At 44.2% G+C, this 16,577-nt stretch overlaps 1 protein-coding gene across 2 annotated transcripts in view; it reads right to left on the reverse strand.

The window, feature by feature from the left end:
• FAM193A (family with sequence similarity 193 member A) overlaps positions 1-16,577 on the reverse strand; it is a 542,579-nt gene that overhangs the window by 197,966 nt on the left and 328,036 nt on the right. For both annotated transcript variants that reach the window (XM_078678579.1, XM_078678578.1), the window contains exon 16: positions 15,190-15,462. In XM_078678579.1, coding sequence (XP_078534705.1) covers positions 15,190-15,462 — 273 coding nt within the window. The remainder of the gene's footprint in view (positions 1-15,189; positions 15,463-16,577) is intronic.

The following is a 16,577-nucleotide window of genomic DNA, read 5'->3' on the forward strand; positions in this document are numbered from 1 at the left end:
TAGAATAGCCCAGGCATCAGGCTGAATCTGGTAGACCTTTGCTCGAGCAATACCCTTGTGCGGTGGTAGGTGGCATTGGTTGGCTCAGCATGAGGACGTCGGAGTCATCCCCGCCAGAAATGACGTCCATGTTGCCTATATAGGGACCACATCGGCGCACTGTCAGTTTTCACGACTTTCCACACCAGAAGTTTGGAGCCATTAAATGCACTGACAGCGGTGTGTTGTAGAAATAGGGCACTGAAAGGGATCAACCCTGGCCCTAAAAACCTATTCGCAGTGCTAGGCGGATGGGTGGGTCGGTCGGTAAGGAATCTGCAGCTAGGTTCTGTCTCTACCAGATAAGGCGCTATCAAAGGTAAATAACTTGTCCATCTGATAGAGACATCTAGCCACAGTTTTCTTACCTTAGAATAGATACCCTAGCAATGCCATCCCAGGAGGAGGGACAGAGGACAAGTTTAGACTAGGAAGTTCAGCAAGACAGAGCGACCAAAAAGGCGGTCCCTCTGGACTTGACTGTCCAGGCAGTAGTACTTAGTGAACATGTGTAGTGATGCCCACATTGCTGCCTGACAAATGTCAAGGACTGGAACACCACATTGCAATGCTGTGTTCACAGCCTTAGCTCTGGTGGAATGGTTCTTAAGCCTGCAGGAGGCTGTTTCTTGGCCCCAGTGCAGCAAATTCTGATGCAGATAGCCCTCTTCTGCACTGCAAGACCTTTCTTTGAGCCAACGTACCCCAATAAGATTGGTTGTCTACCTGGAACTCTTGTATGCGGTCAAGGTAGAAGGACAATGCTCTTATTGGGTCCAGATGGTGGAGTTGCTACTCCTCTTTAGAGGTGTACGGAGGCGCGTAGAAAGTGGGCAAGGTGACCTGACGTGGATTGGTGTTAACACTTTTGATAACAAACAAAAAAAAGTGGCCCTAACGCGAGGCGCTAACTTATATGGGAAGATGGGCAGGTAAGGAGGAATGGATGGCAGAGCCTGCAGCTCCCTCAACCTCCTGGTAGAAGTTATCAGTAACAAGCATTTACAATGCAAAAGGTCTCGCATTTCTTAGAGTTAAAAGTATTGGCGTTGTAAATGACAATGTGTTTTACCGATGTGTTTTTGTTTGGAATAAAGTTGAATCATGAATAGAGATATAGCTGCAGCACTGTATAGAGGACTTAGAATGAGGAATTACCACTTAATAAAAATATGCAAACTTACACATTGAATAAAAGGCTAGCCACTGTATTATGTCAGCAGTCAGTACTTTGCAAGATTCATAGGACTTCTGTACTCAGAAAAGAGGTGCAGCAAGAGCATCTGACCCACCCCCTCCAATCCCTGGAAAGCAGAGAATAGGGTAAGATCTGAACAACAGTGAGGACAGCATTAGTCTACTTGCAGGCGGATTTGTTCGTTGTCGAGGCACAAACACCGGCGTAGGGAGAAGTAACACACATACAGGTGAGGGGGGGTCACAAGATCTTGCTATACACAAGTCTTTTATATGCTATTATTGGGCACTAAACAATACAGTAAAAAGCCGGTTTACCAAAGCTGCAAACCTCACTCACTCAACACACCATCCTCAAACACAACACCTAGCAGCACACTCAATGTCACTTGGTTAGTTGATTGGAAAGCTTGCTGAACCTCTTCGGACCTTACACCACAGGAAATATGTACAAGTCTGCACTTGATGGCACTTAATGGCACTAAATGGCAATGCAGACGTCAAAGTTGTGCTATACGAAAAAAATCTGGTAATCAAGCATGTTCGGCTGTGTCCAGTAAAGGGACGAGAGTGCTCGAGGCAGTACCTCTCCTCATCACACCCTGCTCACTGCCAAACGCAACAAGCTGGAAAACATTAGCAGCGCCGAAGGAGGGCGAATCTATAGCGGGGAGTCTAGTAAAAGTTGTTTTTGACGAGCCGCGTAACAAAAAAAGCATGGCCGCTATTTTAAAGCTGAAGGCATTGTGCTCAAAAGTAACCAGATTTCGTCCGCAGCCTTTATTTTAATATATTTAGTTTTGTAGTAATGATGGCACACTGCGGTTTAACTTTAAATTAAAGCTAAAGTGCAGCGTACTGCTATTGATACAAAAGTAAATAAATGGAAAGAAATGTGTCCTCTGCCCGCTTTTGTGTTCTATTTATTTAGTTTTGAAGCAATGCAGCTCGCCACGTTTTAGCTTAAGATGTTTCAAGCTACAGCGTGGCGTGCAGTAATTGCTTCAAAAGTAAATAACTAGAATAAACAAGTATCTTCCAATGAACTGTTGGTGTATGATATTGATGTGTTGTCTTAGCGGTGCAGCTGCAGGTTTTTACTGCTGCTTCAGCCTCTATTAGTAGGGTGACCTTCCCAGCTGATAAATAGTATTCAACATGGTAATGTGGCTTTATGGCATCTTCTAGCTGTGCTGGACGTATGTGTGTTTGATGAACTTGTGCGATGTTCTTGGTGTTTGTGATCTGAAAGTTTCCATAGGTCAGACACCTTCTGTTACGGGCAGGAAAATACTTCAACGCAAATTCCCAAATTTTTTAAAGGTGACTAACAAAAGGGCTTGGTTTTTGCACCTGTGTTTCACATTTTGAAATATAAGGGAACTGAGACACATGGAGGTGAAGTAATTTGCTCAAGATAATACAATTTGATCATGTGTTGGCTCGATGAAGTCCTACTTCTACAGAGACGTTCCTAGTGTTTTGCCTCAAGTGGCACCTTCAGACAATTCAACCCTCTTTTTTAGGGCTCGGGCCTACGTCACCACGAAGTGGGGTGGAGCTTCCGAGCTCTTATGCATTAGAAAAAAAAAAAAAAAAAGAGTCTTTAGGGCCTCGGGAAAGACACATTCCTTAGTTTTTTCTTATCTGAATGTTGATTGGTCGTCGCGGTGCTGTTTTTGTAGTAGTCTTGATGCCATAGGGCATTAGGCGTCCATGTTGGCATATTCTCGGCGGTTTCGCGCACGGCCGTCCATAAATATCAATTAGGAGATGTCAGGGTGGCCGTGTAATGCATTCCAGATGGTGTGCGCGCGTTCACCATCGAGCACTGCGTTTGTCGGGCACGCGTCCTCCTCACGTGCACACAGGCATAGCGAGTGTCCTCAGGCGATGTCCGCAGTCTGCCGAGGGTTGAAGATGGGGCCGGATTTCAGTCAGAGACCGTGGCTGGTCAACGAGAGCGGGAGAAGGGAGGCGCCGCGAGACGCACAGGAGCCTGGAGCAAGGTATTTACATGAGCGTAAGAGCAGACCGACAAACTACCAGAGATCTCGCTCCATCTGTCCCGTTTAATCTCCGCCAGAGCTCCACGTCAGTCAGTCAGTAGTCTGCCTGCCTGCTTGGGTTATATGCACCTCCCCCAACTCTCGTTGTACCTGAGCTAATATCCGTCTCCGCCAGAGCTCCACGTCAGCTGTCCGTCTGTCCGTCTGCTTGTTTTATGTCAACATCCCTGTCATTGTATGCGTGTTTTTTAAATCCGTCCACGTCAGTCAGTCCGTCTGTCTACATGCGTTGTATATACCTCCCTGCCCCCACCTCCAAGTGTATCGGTGCTAGTATGTATCCCCGCAGACCTGCAGGTCAGTCAGTACCTCCGTTTGCCTGTTTGTTATCTGCCTCCCTCCCTGCCACCCACCCCATTGGGTACCCGTGCCATTTCCCCCTTGTCAGAGCTCCATGTCAGCCGTTCTGTCTGCCTGCTGTTTTTAAGGCAGCCGAGAGTGTACCTGTGCTACAATGCAAACACAATATATCAGCAACAAGAGAGGGAGGGTATGAGTAGACACTCCTAGACCCCGGGCTAATTCATACACAAACAACAAAGGAGTGACTTGGCACAAGCATTTAAAAAACAACAACCACGGTTCCCTTAACGTGTGGTGAAGGTTAAATAAATAAATAAACCCCCATGAAAAGTGCTCTGTCTTCATCTAAGATAAAATGGTACTGCCAGTTCCGTTAGTATACCAACTGGTACGCTTCTCACCCTCTAGAGCTAGTAATCTACAGTGGTGAAGCTCTATTCATTTAGAAGGACCCTCACTCACCACTAGTTGGTGACATGCTTCATCATCGGGTCCCCGCTAGGGGGACCGAGTATCACCCTAGCGTGCTACAACGCCTGACTACAGCGGAGCAGGATGTGGTGAGTGGAACAGTGCCCAAATCAAAAAGTGACTAAACGTGTGGTGTTAGTGCAAATTAAAAAATGCATAGGTTGTAACCAGGTCAAAAAATTTTTAATGATGGTCAACCCGCATTGATTAAAAATTGTGAGTGGACTAGACAAGGTTCTGAGTTACGGAACCCGAGTCCTAAAAATCGGTCGACATGTTTCTGCTGTTTTTTTGCATTTTGCTCAGCTTTCTTCAGGACCTAATAATTAGTCCTCCGGTGGTGTGCGCGCACTAAGGCGTACCCTCCCGGGAGGCTCTAAATGTGAAAAATAATTAAATATAAAAATGTGTGAAAAAATTATCACACAACAGTTAACCATGTCATCTCATGCCATTTGCAGAAACAATCATAGCAACCTATGGGAAAAAAAGGACAGAGACAAAGACAAACAATGACACATAATTAGATCTCAATTGTGGTCCAATATTTCAGAATAGGCTACATTAATGGAGCTGGCTTCATGTGTCATACTGGAAACAAAGCCCGTCTAAATGTGACGGTGCAGTGTAATATCATTTATATGAATGGGTGCCGATTGCTTCAAAATTATGGATCAGATCCCAACATGCCCGACCAATTCTGCCGGTAAAGAGCGGGGCAAATCGCATGTATATCCTGCTTTCAATTCAAGTCAGACTTGCCTTATACATATGGCTCATTCGTCCCATAATAATAATCATAGTCGAGTGAAGGATTAAACGTTCCGTTTTTAACGTCATGTGTACAATACATAACTCAAGGGCTTTGAACCTCTCCATAGCAGAAAAGAAACGAGAGTGCTATATTTCTTAATTACTCACAAAAAGCGGGACATTAAGATGCCCCTTCGGTGAGGGTGGCGCGGGTGTACTTCACGCGGTGGCTTTCTGCAGTGGGAGAAAATAAAGGGCGGAGGCATGTATCAATTTCCCCACTATCGGAAATAATAATAGCGCGGAAATCCAGGGGCCCCGGGCGAATATTTAACTGGTCGGGTATCACTTACTTCTGCACTCGCGGCTCCCCGCCCGTGACCTGCTTTCTTGTCCAACCCTCCCGGAAGTGGTAGTTTCACCGGGAACTCAGCCTGTGTATATAGAACGCCCTGGGAGGATCAGAGTACACCACGTGGGATGCTAGTAGTCACGTGGTGTCGTCCGCGGGAGCAATCTTAAAGGGATACAGTGCTAAAAAGTGGGTTGCTAATGCCGAGCATCGCGAGTTCGAGCCCCCGCATTGACATCAGCAACCACACTGCGCTGTAATTTATAGTAATGTTCTCGAGCCAGCAGTTAATCAGTTTTCATTATTACAAAAAGTCTCATTTCGAATATATGATGGGTGATACTTATTATGTAAAGGAAGCAGAGTATCAAGATGCTAATTACATATCCTGCTTCTTCATACAAATGGAGCAATTAATAATAATATTGATACTAACAGCGCTTCCCTTAGTCGAACACTCAACATACTCCCTACATAGGTTTACTGTTCAGAGATGATAAAAAAAGGCCAGTTTGTCAACTGTTATATGACATAGAGAACCAGAACATGACAAATCATGGACATAGTGTAATCCTCTATCTTCGCAGGACACTGCCCCATGGGATATCATCATTGAGACCAACCCTATTTGTTCCAAGGCGATACACCCAACGTTGTTCACGTTCAAAAAGCGACGCCTCAGACCCATATTCTTGATGTTCTAGAATGGTCCACTGTAAGTCATTGGGGGTATGTCCAGCCTGTAGAAAGTGTGCGGTGAGTTTTGTGGTCATCTTTTTACACCGTATATTACTTCTGTGTTCACAGATTCTGATTCTTGTACGCCGCGTTGTCATTCCCACGTATTGGAGGCCACATCTGCACGTAATGAGATACACCACGTTGGTGGTGTTACAATTCGTATGACCACGCTGCTCCCAACGGGTGCCATCTGTCAAGTCTAGATATTTGGTATTGGAAGTCAGGTGGCACACGTTGCAATTACCACATGAAAAATGGCCTTTAACCGGTGGAAGGCCCCATGCGTTGAGAACGCTTGGTGTGGGATCAGTCGTCCTTTCAGTTCTGGGTCTTGTGTGGACCAACGTATTTAAGGATACGTCGCAACTGCAGTAACCTCACTGACTTTAAATCACAAGCTAATGCTTTGTCTATCAAACTACAAAACAGAGGATATCCACAGAGGATAATCAACAAGAGTCACAAGAGGGCTCGCAACCAGCAGAGGGATATTCTGTTGGATGAAAATCTCCCCAAAGAGAAGGAGGAAATTCCTTTAACCTGCGTTACTACTTTTAATTCGCTGTCCAACGCAGTGAGTAAAAGTATCAAGAAGAACTGGAGGATTATAACCAGCAATAAAGCAGATTGGAAGAAACCTTTACTGTCCTACAAGAGAGCAACTAGCCTGAAGGACTCGTTGGTCCACACAAGACCCAGAACTGAAAGGACGACTGATCCCACACCAAGCGTTCTCAACGCATGGGGCCTTCCACCGGTTAAAGGCCATTTTTCATGTGGTAATTGCAACGTGTGCCACCTGACTTCCAATACCAAATATCTAGACTTGACAGATGGCACCCGTTGGGAGCAGCGTGGTCATACGAATTGTAACACCACCAACGTGGTGTATCTCATTACGTGCAGATGTGGGCTCCAATACGTGGGAATGACAACGCGGCGTACAAGAATCAGAATCTGTGAACACAGAAGTAATATACGGTGTAAAAAGATGACCACAAAACTCACCGCACACTTTCTACAGGCTGGACATACCCCCAATGACTTACAGTGGACCATTCTAGAACATCAAGAATATGGGTCTGAGGCGTCGCTTTTTGAACGTGAACAACGTTGGGTGTATCGCCTTGGAACAAATAGGGTTGGTCTCAATGATGATATCCCATGGGGCAGTGTCCTGCGAAGATAGAGGATTACACTATGTCCATGATTTGTCATGTTCTGGTTCTCTATGTCATATAACAGTTGACAAACTGGCCTTTTTTTATCATCTCTGAACAGTAAACCTATGTAGGGAGTATGTTGAGTGTTCGACTAAGGGAAGCGCTGTTAGTATCAATATTATTATTAATTGCTCCATTTGTATGAAGAAGCAGGATATGTAATTAGAATCTTGATACTCTGCTTCCTTGACATAATAAGTATCACCCATCATATATTCGAAATGAGACTTTTTGTAATAATGAAAACTGATTAACTGCTGGCTCGAGAACATTACTATAAATTACAGCGCAGTGTGGTTGCTGATGTCAATGCGGGGGCTCGAACTCGCGATGCTCGGCATTAGCAACCCACTTTTTAGCACTGTATCCCTTTAAGATTGCTCCCGCGGACGACACCACGTGACTACTAGCATCCCACGTGGTGTACTCTGATCCTCCCAGGGCGTTCTATATACACAGGCTGAGTTCCCGGTGAAACTACCACTTCCGGGAGGGTTGGACAAGAAAGCAGGTCACGGGCGGGGAGCCGCGAGTGCAGAAGTAAGTGATACCCGACCAGTTAAATATTCGCCCGGGGCCCCTGGATTTCCGCGCTATTATTATTTCCGATAGTGGGGAAATTGATACATGCCTCCGCCCTTTATTTTCTCCCACTGCAGAAAGCCACCGCGTGAAGTACACCCGCGCCACCCTCACCGAAGGGGCATCTTAATGTCCCGCTTTTTGTGAGTAATTAAGAAATATAGCACTCTCGTTTCTTTTCTGCTATGGAGAGGTTCAAAGCCCTTGAGTTATGTATTGTACACATGACGTTAAAAACGGAACGTTTAATCCTTCACTCGACTATGATTATTATTATGGGACGAATGAGCCATATGTATAAGGCAAGTCTGACTTGAATTGAAAGCAGGATATACATGCGATTTGCCCCGCTCTTTACCGGCAGAATTGGTCGGGCATGTTGGGATCTGATCCATAATTTTGAAGCAATCGGCACCCATTCATATAAATGATATTACACTGCACCGTCACATTTAGACGGGCTTTGTTTCCAGTATGACACATGAAGCCAGCTCCATTAATGTAGCTTATTCTGAAATATTGGACCACAATTGAGATCTAATTATGTGTCATTGTTTGTCTTTGTCTCTGTCCTTTTTTTCCCCATAGGTTGCTATGATTGTTTCTGCAAATGGCATGAGATGACATGGTTAACTGTTGTGTGATAATTTTTTCACACATTTTTATATTTAATTATTTTTCACATTTAGAGCCTCCCGGGAGGGTACGCCTTAGTGCGCGCACACCACCGGAGGACTAATTATTAGGTCCTGAAGAAAGCTGAGCAAAATGCAAAAAAACAGCAGAAACATGTCGACCGATTTTTAGGACTCGGGTTCCGTAACTCAGAACCTTGTCTAGTCCACTCACAATTTTTAATCAATGCGGGTTGACCATCATTAAAAAAATTTTGACCTGGTTACAACCTATGCATTTTTTAATTTGCACTAACACCACACGTTTAGTCACTTTTTGATTTGGGCACTGTTCCACTCACCACATCCTGCTCCGCTGTAGTCAGGCGTTGTAGCACGCTAGGGTGATACTCGGTCACCCTAGCGGGGACCCGATGATGAAGCATGTCACCAACTAGTGGTGAGTGAGGGTCCTTCTAAATGAATAGAGCTTCACCACTGTAGATTGCTAGCTCTAGAGGGTGAGAAGCGTACCAGTTGGTATACTAACGGAACTGGCAGTACCATTTTATCTTAGATGAAGACAGAGCACTTTTCATGGGGGTTTATTTATTTATTTAACCTTCACCACACGTTAAGGGAACCGTGGTTGTTGTTTTTTAAATGCTTGTGCCAAGTCACTCCTTTGTTGTTTGTGTATGTCTACAATGCAAACACTCAGACGTCGGTGTGTTCGTGCACACGTCTCTGACGTGGCCTGGCTGCATGGTGCGCATCTGTCTGCACCATTGGCGCACACAATCCCACTAGTTGTCAGGGCTGTATGTCTGTTTAAAAGCAGCCATGCTACATCTGCATGTCTAGGGCGTGTTTAGCTATAGTTTATTTCTATACTGCGTATCTCTCTATAGTGTAAGCCCGTCTACACTGCAGGCATGCCTTTATTGGATACTTAACCGCGCTTTATCCCGTTATCATATATCTGGCTACAGTTAATTGTATATATTTACTATACCATTAGCTTTGATGTAGGTCTTTACTGCATGTAGAGCTATATGTGCTTGCATCTTTACTATAATATCTGACAGCATTCCACATATGTTTATAACAAACTACGCAGTATATCTGGCTATAGAGTATATATAGCTGTAACATCTATACATTTACTACATGTATGGCTATAATGTTGCTAAAATCCATGTAATTAAGGCATTGCTCCAGTAACGTGGGGATTCAGTGGAAGCGTAAAGGCAGTCCTGCAACATAGGGGATTGTCAAATAACTTAATATCCAAATAATTAACTAATAGGTAGCCACTGTCAGAGACGTCCATAGCCTAAAAGAAACACATGGGTTAAACTGTGGGCACACAGCAATGCTACATGAGAAAGAACTTTTGAGTTTGGAGGAGCAACACTGCAATGTTGGTTATGCCTTTCATGTAGTGAGTAGAGTAGTCAGTAGAGTAGTAAGTAGTGAGTAGAGTAGTGAGTAGAGTAGTGAGTAGAGTAGTGAGTAGAGAGTAGAGAGTAGAGTAGTGAGTAGAGAGTAGAGTAGTGAGTAGAGTAGTGAGTAGAGAGTAGAGTAGTGAGTAGAGTAGTGAGTAGTGAGTAGAGTAGTGAGTAGAGTAGTGAGTAGAGTAGTGAGTAGAGTAGTGAGTAGTGAGTAGTGAATAGAGTAGTGAGTAGTAAGTGCAGAGTAGTGAGTAGTATGTTATGTTATGTTATGTTAAATTTGACTTGTAGAGCGCCCGTACGCCCGTAGGCTTCATGGCGCTATAGGAAGTAAGTGCAGAGTAGTGAGTAGAGTAGTGAGTAGAGTAGTGAGTAGAGTAGAGTAGTGAGTAAAGTAGTGAGTAGAGAAGTGAGTAGTGAGTAGAGTAGTGAGTAGAGTAGTGAGTAGAGTAGTGAGTAGAGTAGTGAGTAGAGTAGTGAGTAGAGTAGTGAGTGCAGAGTAGTGAGTAGTCAGTGCAGAGTAGTGAGTAGAGTAGTGAGTAGAGTAGTGAGTAGTGAGTAGTGAGTAGAGTAGTGAGTAGTAAGTGCAGAGTAGTGAGTAGTAAGTGCAGAGTAGTGAGTAGTAAGTGCAGAGTAGTGAGTAGAGTAGTGAGTAGAGTAGTGAGTAGAGTAGTGAGTAGAGTAGTGAGTAGAGTAGTGAGTAGAGTAGTGAGTAGAGTAGTGAGGTGAGTAGAGTAGTGAGTAAAGTAGTGAGTAAAGTAGTGAGTAAAGTAGTGAGTGCAGAGTAGTGAGTAGAGAAGGGAGTAGTGAGTAGAGTAGTGAGTAGTGAGTAGAGTAGTGAGTGGAGAGTAGTGAGTGGAGAGTAGTGAGTAGTGCGTAGAGTAGTGAGTAGTCAGTGCAGAGTAGTGAGTAGTGAGTAGAGTAGTGAGTAGAGTAGTGAGTAGAGTAGTGAGTGCAGAGTAGTGAGTGCAGAGTAGTGAGTAGAGTAGTGAGTAGAGTAGAGTAGTGAGTAGAGTAGAGTAGTGAGTAGGACATCACAGGCAGCAGCTGTGCAAGCTTCTTACACTCACAAGGAGACCACAGGCAGCTGAGGTGCAATCTTCTCCCACTCACAAGAACGACATCACAGGCAGCAGCAGTGCAAGCTTCTTACACTCACAAGGAGACCACAGGCAGCAGAGGTGCAAGCTTCTCACACTCACAAGAAGGACATCACAGGCAGTAACGGTGCAATATTCTCACACTCACAAGGAGATCACTGGCAGTACACACCACATGAACACACTCCATAACACATAGCAACAATACATTGGCATTACAATGCCATTAGCTCAAACTCAAATAAATCCGAGCCCGATTGCATTTCTAATGCTTGTTTTAAACTCTTGGGGAATTTTTAACTTTTTCAAAATATTCCTGGACTGGAATTTGAATGGTTAATAAGCCCCCTGGATTATTTTGGAAATAAATGCACTTTCTCTAAATATTCTAGTACGGAGTTAGAATAGGAAATTTGCCTTCCAGCCTCTTCTAAACCCTAAGCGACCCTGAAGTTGCAATGTCCACAGCTGATAAATATCCTTAACTGAGAGCCACATTTGGACTAGGAAGAGGCTGGCAGTGGACCTGTAACACAGCTGGCTGCTGTGACGTCCCGGGATCCGCAGAAGAGATATGCACATGCTCGGAGTACAAAGTGGAGGCCCGTGCTCCAGCGGGCTCCTCAATGGATTTTTCTAGACTTCACATGCAGATGTTTATAAATCTTTCTTTTATATAGCTCAAACTGTCACATTGCTGCCATCTTCCGGTGCCTTAAATAAAAGATGCTACTGGTAACCAATTCATGGTTTTTAATTTACACATCTCCGAAAAATGGGCGGCTTTATTTGCCTTGGTGGGGTTAAAATTCTTGACATCCAGGATACCGGATCTGTCAGCAACTAGCGGTCCGTTCAGTCAGCCTTCCTTCTGGACACCTCATGCTTTGACGCGGATGCTCTCCCATCTCTTCTAGAATCTTCCATGTTATAAGACCAGGGAACGTTAAACATGTCCACTAGTGCGTGTCCATCACATCCGGTGCCCTAAGTGTTCAATAGTCTCAAAGCTTGGTGTCAGGATCAGATATATAAATGCCTCTTTCTCTCCTTACTTGGCCTTGACTTTACCAGTTTGTGATCATATGGATGACTGACCTTCGAGTAATCCATTGACAATATGAATGACAGGCGGTAGCCGGGGGTCTAAAGCCGGTGGCATGACGTGTACATATCTCTGGCTCTTCAGAAGCACCGACCACTTGGATAGCTTCCAAATATGTCTTTCTACGACACCCTTCTGAGAGGAAATGACGGCGCGCTACTGTGAAACCTTCCGTGCATTTCATACAGTGCAATGTCGAGCATGTACGCTCGTCGTGCAATGAAGGGGAAAGTGCATTTGTACAATTATTTTGTCATCGTGTTTAAAAAAAAACAGGTCGTTTCTGTAAATGAAGGGAAAAAAACTTCCTCCGCTTCTGTAATACCAGTAAACTCTTTAAACATCCATTTTAAAGCACATTATTTGAAAGAGAAATCGGAACATCGTGAATTGCTCTCAGGTTCTCAATTTTTATTAATTTGGTTAGAACAGTTTCCACTTTTTTGTAATGTAAAAACAACTGTTCATGCAGGCTGAAAGGAGAGGAGGGTCTCCTCAACTATGAAGTGAGAGGCAGCCGAACAATAAACAAGCCTTGTCGCCAGGTTGCCTGATATCTTTAAAAAAATTACTTTTGGTATAATCCCGGCACCCGCGCTTTACTTATAAAATTAAAAGTAAAGGCGGGTGCTGCGATTAAACCAAAAGTAAACAAAGAGACAAAAAAAATCTATTTCTTTACTTTTGGTATAATCGCGGCACCCGCGCTTTACTTTTAATGATAAAAGTAAATCGCGGGTACCGCGATTATACCAAAAGTAAAGGAAAATGAGAACGGAAATCGAAATTAGTGGTGCGCGCCCACCACAGAGGAGCGGGGGGGACAGGGAGCCGGTCATCTGAGCCGGTCATCTGAGCCGCGCGCTGATGCGCGTCCTAGACACAGACAGGAATGGGCGGAGCAAAGACTAAACATGCGCCCACCTTTGCCCAATCGCGTGCCTTTTTAAAAAAAAGCACGTGAAAGCCAATGGCAGACGGGGAAAGCAAAACCACACGCACGAGCGTGTGGGTAGCTTTCTGAAGCCCGTACAAGAGGTCTTACGCTGCAACGCAGGCGCAAGACCTAAAAAGGCTGTTTTGATGGTATGCAGATGGAGTGGGAAATTGTGCAGAGGTTCGAACAGAGCACACATAAGGGGGTGAGAACCAAATTAAGGTCCCACTGTGTCATGGTATCAGAGGCCGGTGGAAACATAAGTACAGGCCCCTTAAAAAATCTATTTACAATAGGGAATTTAAATAAAAAGGGTTGGTCTGCCAGCCTCAGGAAGGCAGACAAGGCTGAAAGGTATCCTTTAAAAGTGCCTAGAGCACTGCTGGACAAGGGTCAAAATAAACAATAAGACTTAAGAGAGAGGAGCAGGAGTAGAAATGAATATCAATAGACCGGTCGGCACAAAATTTCAATAATCTGTTCCACCGGCAGGCATATACAGTCTTCGTAGAAGGACGTCTGGCAGCCAAAGTAAAATTACAGACTTCGGGAGGAAGGGCGAATGCTATCAACTGCCGCCGCTCAATCTCCACGCAAGAAGGCAAAGAGTTGACAAGTTCGGGTGGAGGACCCTTCCCTGCTGCTGCAAAAGAAGATCCTCTTCAAGGGGCAGCCTGATCAGAGGATCATTGCTCAATTGGAGAGCTCAGGATACCAGACTCTCCGTGCGCAGTCATCAGCCACAAGTATGACTTGCCCCCAGCTGCTACTGATCTTCTTGAGCACTCTGGGCGGCAGGAGTGGTATGGGCGAAAAGTAGTATAACAGGCCTGAGCTCCATTTGAGACGAAAAGAACCTCTAAGCGACAGACTCCTTGGAAACGCCGAAGTGCAAAACTGCTGACATTATACGTTCACGGCAGAGCTAACAGGTCTAACCAAGGATCTCCCCACTGCTGAAAGAGATCTTGCGCCACCTCCAGATGGAGGTGCCACTCGTGATCCGCTAGGCATCGACAGCGGAGTCTGTCTGCCCTGGCGTTAAGTGGACCTGCCAAGCGTTGAACCACCCGAGATATGCCTTGGTGTTCCGGCCACGTCCAGAGACACAGGGTCTCTTGACAAACGGTTCACAACCTCAGCCAGTCCTGTTTTTTGCAATACCACATAGTGGTGGTGTTGTACATGAACACTTGCACCAGCTTGCTCTTGATGGAAGGAAAGAAAGTTTTCAATGGGAAGCTAATTGGTTGGAGCTCCAGCAAGTTGATTTGGAGTCCGGATTCCGCCAGAGATCAAAGTCTTTTGAACTCCACCTCTCCCATATGTCCACGCCATCCTAGGAATTATGCATCTGTCACTACTGTACGATCTGGTTGGGGAAGAGGTCTGCCTCTGATCTAATCGCGATTGGTGGGAAAGAGATCTGGCACTGGCGACCTGGATAGCAGGAACCCAGTGCTCTTCTGTTAAAATTGCACCAGATACAAGGCAAAAAGTGGGGGTGACCATGTCCAAAAGGGGTGCTTTCCTACACTTTACACTGGTTCCTTTGATTGAGCCCGACTGCTGATTCCGCTGAGGGATACCCAGATTCAAAGACGGAGCAAACCTCTGGGGCCCAGTTTCCAGAAGCCTTTCCCAGGGACTGCTGCCCATTTCGGGCAGCAGTCCCAGGGAAAGGCTTCTTCAAAATCTCCTGAGCCTGCATCAAAACAAGAGATTCTAGGGCCTAGAAGGATTGGAAAGACAAGCCTGGAAACGGCAGAGGCATGATGTAGGTTTTAGAAGGCCATCATGAGTACTGCACACTCAATCTTGCAGTTAAAGGCGTTGGAGAAAAGTAGCTATAAATAAACAGGTTTCTGGATCTTACAACCATTACAATTTAATGTTTATATGTAAAACTTTAGTATATCTGAAAACTGAGGACAGTTAAAAAAAAGCTTTAAAAAAGTCAAAAAGCTAATTTGAAGCACTTTCAAAAAATATCAAAGTGATAAATGCATTGTAAACATGGTGTTCGAAATTCCACATAAATCTTTTATTAAGTGTAATATGAAACCATTTTGACAATATAGTGAAATTCATCTAATCCCAAGTTGTATCCTGCTTGTACATATGTACTTTTATTTGACGTTCAGGTGAATTCCTAATTAAGGTAATGTTGCACACATTTTACAAAGGTTACAAATAACAGCACACAAACTGTGAAGCAGACATAGCATAAAATGCAAACCTTGTCTTACCTATTGAAGATGACCTCTTGGATGACACTTTAAATTGGTTGCTGCTCGACTGCACCGTGGTAGCTGTGCAAGAGACAGAAGAGGTGGCAGAAGAGGTTGCCATGACAACTTTATTTGCTTCTATGAAGGCATCTTGGAAATTGTATAGACATTTCTTCTTTGCAGTGTTTTTTTTCTCCTTACTATCGGTTACTGCTGTGGTGTCGTTGCTAGTTGTGGTAGGAAGTGCTTCTGGTCTTATTTCAGGGAGTGCTGGTCCTAACATATCACCCCCTTTGGTTAAAAATAAAAGCAACTAATAAGACTTCACAATTTTCTATAAACACATCAAAAAATTCTGAAAATCCTCAACTGTTCCTGATTTGTGTGTGGATCACTAGGATACACTTTAATTAAAACATAATTGCAACTACCAGTTTAAAAAATAAATTTTGATTGAAAGCGAGTACATAACTTCCCACCACATACAACGCTCAAGTACTGGTAATAAATACAATTTAACACAAATTGCCAAAGAGCTGCAAAGAAGGCTAGGCACAAAAGAGTCAAATCAAAAGATGCCTCAGCATAACAGATGAAAAATATTATCAGATGCTGAAGCATGCACTACATGAAGGACAATGAAATGAGAACTAAGGCACACTGAACAGGGATAGGGAGCAGCCATGAACACTAAGGCAGAAAGGGGCACACAGTGAGATAGTTAACAATGACTCTTTGTAGGCTTGTTTACTGACCGCTCCCTGTCTCCATATTAGTACTTAATTACTAATATGGAGACAGGGAGCGGTCAGTAAACAAGCCTACAAAGAGTCACTGACAGGACGTTCAATCTAGTACAGATTACGGTGACAACTCCTACAGCTAGAGTTGAGATGTGCAACCAAATGTAATACATTACTCAAATGTAAGGTGATGTAATAAATGTAATGCATCAACGGGCTAAATTGTAATTCTTTAATGTACTTCAATAGACAAAAATACATTCTCAACATTAATTCTCTACTGCTGACAAAATAAAAACCCCTCCCATCACTCTGCTTCCCCTCTACTCCTGCCTCTCACCCGCGATCATAATCTCCTTCGCTTGCCACCTTATTTTACACTGACCTCCTTATTATCCCTCCTCTTCCTTTCTGCCCCTTACCAGTGTCAAAAGCCAATTAAGTCCATAATATATGCTATATTAATGTCCCACTTAGTTCTCTAGCACCTCTCTCACCACATTTTATTTCATGCACACTCCACATTATTCTAATCCTCACTTCCTCTTCCTCCTACCCCACTGCCAATGAGCTAATAGAAGGCATGCACACATTCTCATGCATAAAGAGAAAATAAAAACAAGGAGGAAAGGAAGGCATAACATCAGGGCAAGGAGACATACT

Source organism: Lissotriton helveticus, chromosome 2_2 (assembly GCF_964261635.1).
Source record: "Lissotriton helveticus chromosome 2_2, aLisHel1.1, whole genome shotgun sequence".
In the NCBI taxonomy this organism is placed as follows: Eukaryota; Metazoa; Chordata; class Amphibia; order Caudata; family Salamandridae; genus Lissotriton; species Lissotriton helveticus.